This window comes from Myotis brandtii, unplaced genomic scaffold (genome assembly GCF_000412655.1).
Source record: "Myotis brandtii unplaced genomic scaffold, ASM41265v1 scaffold1234, whole genome shotgun sequence".
Taxonomy (NCBI): Eukaryota; Metazoa; Chordata; class Mammalia; order Chiroptera; family Vespertilionidae; genus Myotis; species Myotis brandtii.
The window spans coordinates 835,414-844,657 of record NW_005354309.1 but is presented as its reverse complement, the minus strand read 5'-3'; the positions used below and the strand labels follow the sequence as shown (position 1 = coordinate 844,657).

Below are 9,244 nucleotides of genomic sequence, written 5' to 3'. Positions count from 1 at the left end.
GCCAGAGGGGATCTTCAGGAGACAAATATCTCCCTGTCTCCTGACTAGTCCTTCATTACCCCCATCTCTGCCATTCCCTCGATGTCCTTCCATCTCCACCCCCACCCCGTCAGTCCCCTGGTTGTCCTCCACGCACCTGTGCCTGTTGCATTATTGCCTGAGCCTGGGCCTGCTGGAAGGAGACTGGGGGTCCTTTGAGGGAGCCGCTTGCAAACTGGAACTAGCAGGCAACTGGCAATGAGGGGAGCCCCAAAGAGAGGCTCCACCCCCCAAAGCTGTGCCGCCCTATCTCCTCCTTACCGGCATCATGATCACAGTTCCCGGTAGGCCCCGGTGTCCGTCCATGCCAGGGATTCCTGGGTGGCCAGCAGGGCCCTGAGAGAGGCAGAAGGGGGCAGAGAGACAGGGGTGAGAGACAGAGATGGAGGAGGAGAGGGGTGGAGACAGGGAAATGGAGAGAGGAAGGCAGGGAGAGACAGAGAAAGATGGAGGCAGAAAGAAAGAGAAAGAGAGAGTAGGCAAGAGAAAGCCATAGAGATGGAGGGAGAGAGCCATAAAAAGTAGCAGAGCCCCTAGCTGGTTTGGCTCAGTGGATAGAGCGTTGGCCTGTGGACTGAAGGTCCCAGGTTCGATTCCAGTCAAGGGCACATGCCAGGGTTGCCGGCTCGATCCCCAGTGGGGGGCGTGCAGGAGGCAACCGATCAATGATTTGCTCTCATTGATCTCTCCCTCTCCCTTCCTCTCTGAAATCAATAAAAAAGTATTTTTAAAAAAGTAGCAGAGACAGAAATACAGAGAGAGAGAGACAGACAGAAGAGAGATAAAGAAACAGAGACACGGCCCAGCTGGCGTGGCTCAGTGGTTGAGCGTCGACCTATGAACCAGGAGGTCAACGTTCGATTCCCAGTCAGGGCACATGCCCAGGTTGCGGGCTCAATCGCCAATGTGGGGCGTGCAGGAGGCAGCCAATCAATGATTCTCTCTCATCATTGATGTTTCTATCTCTTTCTCTCTCCCTTCCTCTCTGAAATCAATAAAAATATATTTTTTTAAAAAAAGAAAGAAAGAAACAGAGACACGGACATAAGGAGAAAACAGAGCTAAAAGACACTCAGAGAGAGAAACAGGGAGAAAAGCAGGAGACAGGCCCCCAGAGACAGAAGGGGAGCCGAGCCCAAGTGACAGTTCACTGGTGGAGAGAGAGGAGCGGGAGGGGCCTGAACCAGCTCCAGGACGGTATCCCCGGCCCCGCCTCTCAGACCCACGTTCAGACAGCCATGCTGCCCCCCTCAGCTCCACCGCCTGAAACCTCACTCCCCAGACGGATACACCCTGGGGGAGGCTCTTACCGGTAAGCCAGGGTCCCCAGGGAACCCTGGGGGTCCAGGAGGGCCTGAGGGGCCATGCACCCCCTGTTGAGGACAGAGGAACAGAGGTCATGAGAAGCGCAAAGTTTGAACCAGGCTGACTTCTGACCCGCCACTGACCCTGACCCCATGCTGACCTCTGCAGCCAACCACGGAGCCATTCCTGGCCCCTAATACTATGCGGACCCACAGCAATTCCCTTTACACCCCAGTTCCTATTCTGGCATCCTTTGAGCCTCAACCGTCCAATAGTCTTCAAATGACCTGACAATATCACATTCCAACCCCTCACCCCAGGGGCTCAAACACCCCAACTGGAAGAGAAAGACAGGAAGAGAGGAATGCAGCCCTGACTCACCCGAGGTCCTGGGGCTCCCGGGGGTCCCTCGAACTGCTGTCCCTGAAGGAAAAACGAGTGTGATTCCCCTTCTAGCCCAGATTCCACCCCTTCCTCCCAGCCCCAGGCCCCTCACCTGTTCAATCACTGCAGGCTCTCCTTTGGCTCCCTTCTCTCCAGCACCCTGGGACAGGGGGTGGACAGAAAAGAGATGTGAGTCCTGCAACTCAGACAAAGAACTCCCAGCCAACCAACCTCACACTCAACACACACACTCCACACACACACTCCACACACACACACACGCACACACACACACACGTGCACGCATGCACACGGGGCCCAGCCTCTGAGCTGCCTGCGCTGTCCTTTCCTCAACCAAGATGTTTTGAGCAGCTCGGCTTCCAGCTGCCGCCTGGCCAGGCAGCGTCAGGTGAGAGCACCCACGCTAGAGCCTGCTGTGCGGTCCTAACCCTGGAGCTGCCTCTCACCAGCTCACAGGTGGACAGCAACGCATTTAACTTCTCTGGCCTCCCCTGCAGAGTCGGTGGGTGAATGATGGCATCCCATGACAAGAGGCATCCCATGAACATAGGAATACGTTCAAACAGTGCTTGGCACAGAACAGGCACTCGGGGTAAGTTGGTTAGAATCCTTCACCTCCACCCCGTCCAGCACCACAGCTAGAACCTGTGCCCCCTTCTCTGTCTGCATTAGTTCCCTAGGCGATTCTATCCAATTCCTTGGCTAAAGATAGCCTCTCTCGGTGGACCAGTCTCCAGGGTTTATCTCCAGCCTAGACCGTCTCCCTTGAACACCAGAATCTTCTAACATAACCAACCACCCGCTTGACATCTCCAGTTGGAGGCCAAACGGGGTTGCCGAGTTAGCACATCCAAAATGCAATCCTTGGCACCTCCTACATGCCCCTCCCTCGGGCTTCCCCGTCTCACTCCACGGTCCCAGCGGGAATCTACCGTCATCCTTACATCTGTCTCCACCTCCAGCAGCAAGACCAAAATGGAGCATGACCCAGATCTGTCCTCCTGTTTCTATCCCACCTCCACTGCCCTCCTCCAGGTCACCGCCGCTATCGCGGAGACTACTGGTTTCCCTGCTGCCCCTCTGGCTCCTCCTATGGTCCACATGCTGCTCAGCAGCCAGAGGAGCGGTTAAGACTCCCAATCAGATCTTGTTCCATCTCCAGTGGCTTCTCATCATGCTTAGACGAAAAGTTGAATGAATCACCCCACCCACAGAGCCATCTATTAGCACGATGTCTGCCACATTAGCACAGTGTCTGTAGATAAATATTTGTCAACTCCACGGGGGTGGTAGGAAGGCATGCTAGGCAAGATAAAAATAAGGCAAGAGGGAGAATGTGACCCTGTGTGGCGCCCCCTGCGCCTAACCCAGTCACCCAGACTCACAGGGAAGATGTGGAACTGAGTCTGGGATGGCTGTTCTGCTGCCCGGAAGTTGGGGCCCATGGGGGGGCCGTCTCCTTCCTCATCCTCTCTGGCTAAATCAGTCTCCAGGGTCCCCAGTTCATTTTCACTGTCAGGGTCCAGCCCCTCCTGCGGACATTAGGACAGACCAAGGTTTACCCCGGATCACCTGCCACCACCACTGCCCAGGGACCTTCCCTTCCAGCCCCACCCACTTTCCGCCAACCTCCAGGATGGTGACATTGCGGCCAATGGTCACAGTGGTGGCGATGACCAAGGGCGTGGGAGTCGGAGGCAGCGTTGGAGCTGTTGCCTCTGTCTTGGGGATGTCGGTAGAGGTCTGGAGAAGGGACGCGGGAGGATCAGGTTTAGGGCCAGGCCAATTAAGACAAAAAGGAGACAAAGGAGGAGATGGGCCCTGCCCCCCTCCCAGTCTGGGGAAGTGGGCATAAGAGGGTTCCCAGAGAACATAAGAGGTGGGGAGGGGCTGGCCACTAGAGGCGAAGGTGTGCTGGCTGGACCAAGACAGCCAGCAGGGGGAGCTCTCCTGTGTGGAGGAGGAGAGCTGAGCCTGGTGTCGGAAGCCTGGAAGACAGAGCAGGGCTGGCTCCAGAGCCCACTGAGCAGGGTCAAGGTCCAGCACTCAGGGCCAGGCTCCCGGAAGCCTATCCCACGTGTTCTCTCCCAAGGCGAGCTCCCAGCCAGCCAGCCAGGCCACAGTGAGGGAGCGGCAGCTCCTCTGGCCTGGACAGCTGCAGAGGAACTGGGTCAAGAGCACAAAGAAGACGGTGGGGGCCCAGGTAAGGGGCTGAGGAAGGGGCTGGGGAGAGGCAGCTCCCCCTGGTGCCCCTGCTCTGGGCCTGAAATAATAAGTCTTTCTCCCCGCTGATACCAGAAGCCGATGTAGTACAACCAGTGCCCCTGCCCTAACCAAGGGCCCCAGCCAATGGCCTTCAGCAATGACCCCTGCCCTGGGACCAACCAACCATAAATCTCTATCAGGGAAGTCAAATAGTGCTCCCAATTTCAATTACTGACTCCCCAATCAATAACCCTCACCAATGGCCCCAAACAGTCAACCCCAAGGAATGACAGACACACTGATGAACCCCAGCTACCCTTAAACAGGACCCTCATCAAGATCCTTCTAATAATAAGGTCCTCGTCCTGATGTGGACCCTCCCTCCAGCCCCCCAGAACTTGGGGGCAGAGATGGAGAGCTCATGAGACAGAACCAGCACCCCCTCCCACCACCCAGTCACCAGTCAGCTAAGGTAAATCAAAAGTCAGGGATGGAGACTGAAAGCAGAGACCTTCATCAGTGGGAATCAGGAACCAGAAGTCAGGCAGCCAACGATCAGAGGTGCAAGGTCAAAGGTCCCTTACCCGGTTCTCCAGGGAGCCAAGAGATGGATCCAGAGTCAAGGCCTCCTTGTTCTTCTTCTTCTTGCCCTTCCCCTTACGACCTCGCCCTTTTTTCTTCCCCTTTCCCTTCCTCTTCCGTTTGGGGGGAGGGGTTTCTGGCTCACCCTGGGGGGCCTGGGAAGAAGACCCCAGTCAGACCCAGAGGCCCTCCGTGGGGGCCTCATCACTCCGGTCACTCGAGGCCATGTTAGCACATCGCCCACTAATCCTGTGTCTTGAAGCCAGGGCTCATTCAGCTTTATGATCCCGGGTCAAGGTCACCCATGCCTATGACCTGGTGGAGGGCAGGAGTCACTCAGCCCCGTAGATGGGGCTCAGAATTCACTCATCCCTGAGACCTGAAGCCGAAGCCGGGGCTGACCAGCCTGTGACCTCAGCGCAAGCCTCTCACTCACCCCGGTGGCTGCAGGGTCCAGGTGGTCACAGGCAGGAAGGTACCGCTCACAGGCCTGGAAGGCCGCCTGAGGGTCTGCGCTGATCAGCAGCTCCTGGATGTCTCCCTGGGGAGAGGGTGGGAGACAGGGAAGGAAGCCACCGGCTAACTCTGACCCCCAACCCAAGCATCGAGGCTCGGTGCTTCTCCACCCAGAGCACCCTAAGTATAAGGAGGGGGTGGCCCCCACCACAGCCCCAGTGACCCCTCGGTTCTCCAAAACTGAGAGAAGAGAGATTCTATCAGGGTCACAGCAAATCACAACCGCAAACCACACCCCTCAATATCCGTCCCATCAGGGGCATATTCCTTCGCTCTCAGGTGTCAGGTGACCTTCAAGGTGCCAGGAGAAGGGGAACAAAGGATGGAGGAGGTCGCTGGCCTCTGGAGGTGGCACACATCACGGTCACACGCAGCACCGTCGCCAGCCACAGTCACCACACCAAAGGCACACCTGCCACATGGCCACTCAACATCATGCCTTGCCCGCACCCAACATCATACCCCCCTCCCCGCTGGAAGCGGAAGCCGGACATCCCCTCCTCTCATCTCTCCTCCAGATCAGGCTGTGGATAAAACGACTGCCCGCCCACTGCCTCAGGGTCCCCTCTCATTGAACACCTACCTCAAAGCTCTCCTCCCCGAGGTCCTGGCTCCCCAGCATCGTGAGTCCAGCTGTGCTGATGAACCGAGGCCCCTGACCCAGCACCGGGGGCTGAGGTTCACAGTCAGCCACCAGGGTCGCCGCGCCGCCATCCACACTGACTGCCACGCGGTGCCACCTGCAGGGAGAGGTCTCCGTGGGGGGTGCGTCTCACCCACCCACTCTGTGGGCCCTCACTCTCCCTCTGCTCACCTGCCATCCATGAGGTTGACCTGCTGGGGGAGGGGTCTAAAGGAGCCACCTAGGAGGCCCAGAGCTGGCCCCAGCGCCAGGCCCAGCTGCCGGGCACCATCCTCATCATAGACGGACAGAAGGATAGACTGGTTGGCTGGCTGGCCCCGCAGGGTGATCAGGACAGAGAAGTTCTCAGGAAACTGTTCATCTGATGGGGTCCGGAGGGAAAGGGGCAACTCAGAGGACCTGGCAGTGGCCCTGCTCCCAGGATGACCCCAGTCCCTCCCACACTGACTTACCTGGAAACAGTTCCCACGTGGGGACGCCCAGTGTACTGGCCTTGCCCACCCTGAATGCCCGGTCGCCCTCTGGGACCCTCTGGGGGCAGAGGCCAGGCCCCTCGGGGACCCCAGCCTGGCCCCCCCGCACACCCAGAGCCTCCAGCACATCCACGGGGTCTGCTGCAGAAAGAAGCGGGGTGCATGGCAGTTAGAATAAGCCCAGGGCTCCATGTGAGTGGCTCAGGTCTGGGGACCCAGCTCCCCCCGCCACACACACACTGTGTTTATGGGTCAGAGAGAGGGAGCAGGTCTGGGACCCTCACCCCCCTCTCCAACCCACAGCTGTTGCGGCCCCATTAGCCTGTTGACTCCTGTTTTGTTGTGTTTTTTCCCCCTTGGTTTTGGTGAGAGAGAAAACACTGACCTAGTTCTGGGATGAATCAAAGCTTCCTGGCCTGAGCCCCAGAGCCAGACTGTCCCCCTCTCCGCACTCCCCCGCACCAGCTCCCTGGGGCAACTTCCAGGCCTGGAGCCCCCTTGCCAGGGGAAACCCACTTGGAGAGGATGGGGCCTCTTGCATGTTCCTTCCCCACCTCCTCCCTCTGACCTCTTCCTTTGACCACCACTGCCTATGAACTGCTCCCTCTGACCACCACCTCTCCTGACCGCTGCCTTCCGACCTCCTCCTTGACCACCGTCACCCATGATCTCCTCCCTGGGACCACTCTTTCTCTGGCCATCCCCTCCTCCCTCCTCCCTCTGCCTATCCCAGTCATCTGACCTGTGACCTCCCCATTTTATCTCCCTCTTTGTCTTCATTATGAACCAAGGTTACCTCTCTGATAACCTCCTGACCTCCTCCCTCTGACCTGCTCCCTCTCACCCCAGCAAAGGAAGGAACTGGTCTGGCCCAATCAGAGCCCAATCCAAGCAGTTCTACCAGCCCCACCCCTTGCAGCCCAGGCTGGCCAGCAGTAAGTGGAACCACATGGCTGGGCAGGAGTGGGCGGGGCTACCCCTGGCCCAAAGCCCCTGCCCGATCTCCCCTCCTCTCCACCCCCAGCAGACGCCCCACTGACCCCCTGACCCAGCCTCTTGGCAGGAGTCAGATTCTACTGGATCTGCCCATGACCTCAGCCTGGGGGCGGCTCTGCTGACCTCACCATTGGGAACCAGGATAGGGGCCCCGAGCTGAGGGAAATAGGGGCTTGGGTGAGGGACCCCATTCCAGCCTCTCCTGGGCCAGACTTCATTCTGCAGACTCCGTAGAGCCTGTTCCAGCCTCAGCTCCCTCTTACCCCACTTCCTTCTGCTCTTTTTCTTTTTTTTTATGTCTTCTCTCCCCCACCCCGCCCTCTCTCTGTCCCACTTTCTGTCTCGGTCTTTCCAGGTCTCTCTCTGTGTCCAGCTCTGAATCAGTCTCTCTCTTCCTCTCTCTCTCTCTCTCTCTCTCTCTCTCTCTCTCTGTATTTTATTTGGTCTCCTATCTGTCTCTCTCTGCATGTCTCTATCTCAGTGCCTCTCTATCTCTCTGTATCTCTGTGTGGACTGTTCTCTCTCTCTATCTATCTCCCGCCCCCCCCCCATCTGCTACCATCATCAGCCCCATCTCTAATTGCCTGTTCTGTGGCTGGGCTGTCATTAAGAGGTATTTGGGTTACAGACCCCTGGGGCTAAGATCTGGGCTCCCAGGCTCTGCTAACCACAAGGGTCACTCCCTCGTGCAGTGACCATCCCAGCTGCCCCCTCTCCAGGCTGGGGCCCAGGGGAGGGCTGAGAACCAGCATCTCAGTGTGGCTCTCCCAGGCTCCCCCTCATCCAGCCCTCAGTCTCCATGCAGGGGGACAAATCTCCTCTCTACCAGCTGCTCATTCACGTTTAAAAAGTCCTTCCCAGCATCTAACCCAAATGCCTCTTGCTTCAGTCCTGTGTCCCTTCTGAAATGACCTTTCAGAAACTGACCTCCCTTTCTTTTCATGGCTGGCTTCGTGACAAGAAGACACACAAGAGGCATTGAGTCTTGCCTGCAGTCAGGGGGTGGGGGTCTGTCACGGACCCAGCCCACCCTTCCCTCACAGACTCTCCCCTGTGTTGGTCAGGGTCCCAGGGAAACGTTGGGTGGGGTCTAGGATGTGGAGGGAGGCAGGCAGGGACCAGGCTGGGACATGGCTGGGATACCCTCAGTGTAGGAAAGCGTAGGTGTGAGTGTCTGTGCAATGTGTGTATGTGCTACTGTGCACGTGCGTGAGATGGTGCATGTGTGTGACATTCATGGAGCAGAGAATGGCTAAGAACATGATCTGTGGTGTCCGTGCGTGTGGGTCTGTGGCCTGTGATGGAAAGATTAGGTCCAGTTCTGTGACTTGTGGCTGTGTGTCCATGTGAGTCCGGTCGGCAGTGAGGTCTCACAGGTGATCTGTGATTGTGTTTAGACTGGAGTTGGGGGCGTGTGGTAATATCTGAAAGTGTCGCCAAGCCAACGTGTGGGTGACTGGTTGTGAATGTTGACCATGTTGTGTGGGTGCCAGTGGAAGCATATGTGAGCGTTTGAAAGGGTAGGAGGGTGACAAAAGCTGTGGCCTTGTGCGGGTGACTGATGGGGCTGCCTGAGCGTGGGCACCGGTGTTAACATTCCTGGTGTCCCAGGGGCTTGCATTCTGAATAATTGCCCGAGCTTGGACGCTAGTGTGGATGAGTGAGCGTGGGAATGGGGCATAGGCCAATCTGGGGTTATCCACGTGAGCAGGCACCTCCCTGAACTTCAGAGAAAATGGGGTGTGTGTGTGTGTTGGGGGTCTGAGTTTATCTTAAGGAGGGGTTTCCAAGAGGGCCTGCCTGGAGTCTCTCAGACCGGGAAGCCCTCTCGATCATCACTTGAGGGACCAAGATCTTCCCAACCCCCAGGTGCCCCGCACCGGGAACCCTGCTTGGGGGCAGGGGGGACGTGGCACCCAGCCAGAGGAGCGCAGCTGGGCGTGCGTCAGCGCTGACTCACCCCTCCGGGGCCCCCGGGACCCTTCGGAGCGGGGGATGGGGGGGGCCTCCTGAGAAATTCCTCGGGAAAAACACCCTAGGCCCGCTCAGGGGGGGAGCAACTTCCACTCCTGCCCCCGCC

General features: G+C 57.9%; 1 protein-coding gene across 1 annotated transcript in view; it reads right to left on the bottom strand.

Annotated features, from left to right (window-relative positions):
- Positions 1-7,355, bottom strand: part of COL5A3 (collagen, type V, alpha 3) — a 34,627-nt gene extending 27,272 nt beyond the window's left edge. Inside the window, exons 1-14 of the mRNA XM_014533977.1 lie at positions 7,293-7,355; positions 6,965-7,034; positions 6,148-6,309; positions 5,867-6,056; positions 5,636-5,792; positions 4,973-5,077; positions 4,539-4,691; positions 3,379-3,492; positions 3,135-3,281; positions 1,841-1,888; positions 1,726-1,767; positions 1,350-1,412; positions 301-375; positions 137-220 (exon numbers count right to left, since the gene is read on the bottom strand). Coding sequence (XP_014389463.1) covers positions 137-220; positions 301-375; positions 1,350-1,412; positions 1,726-1,767; positions 1,841-1,888; positions 3,135-3,281; positions 3,379-3,492; positions 4,539-4,691; positions 4,973-5,077; positions 5,636-5,792; positions 5,867-6,056; positions 6,148-6,309; positions 6,965-7,034; positions 7,293-7,355 — 1,473 coding nt within the window. The remainder of the gene's footprint in view (positions 1-136; positions 221-300; positions 376-1,349; positions 1,413-1,725; positions 1,768-1,840; positions 1,889-3,134; positions 3,282-3,378; positions 3,493-4,538; positions 4,692-4,972; positions 5,078-5,635; positions 5,793-5,866; positions 6,057-6,147; positions 6,310-6,964; positions 7,035-7,292) is intronic.
- Positions 7,356-9,244: the final 1,889 nt, after the last annotated feature.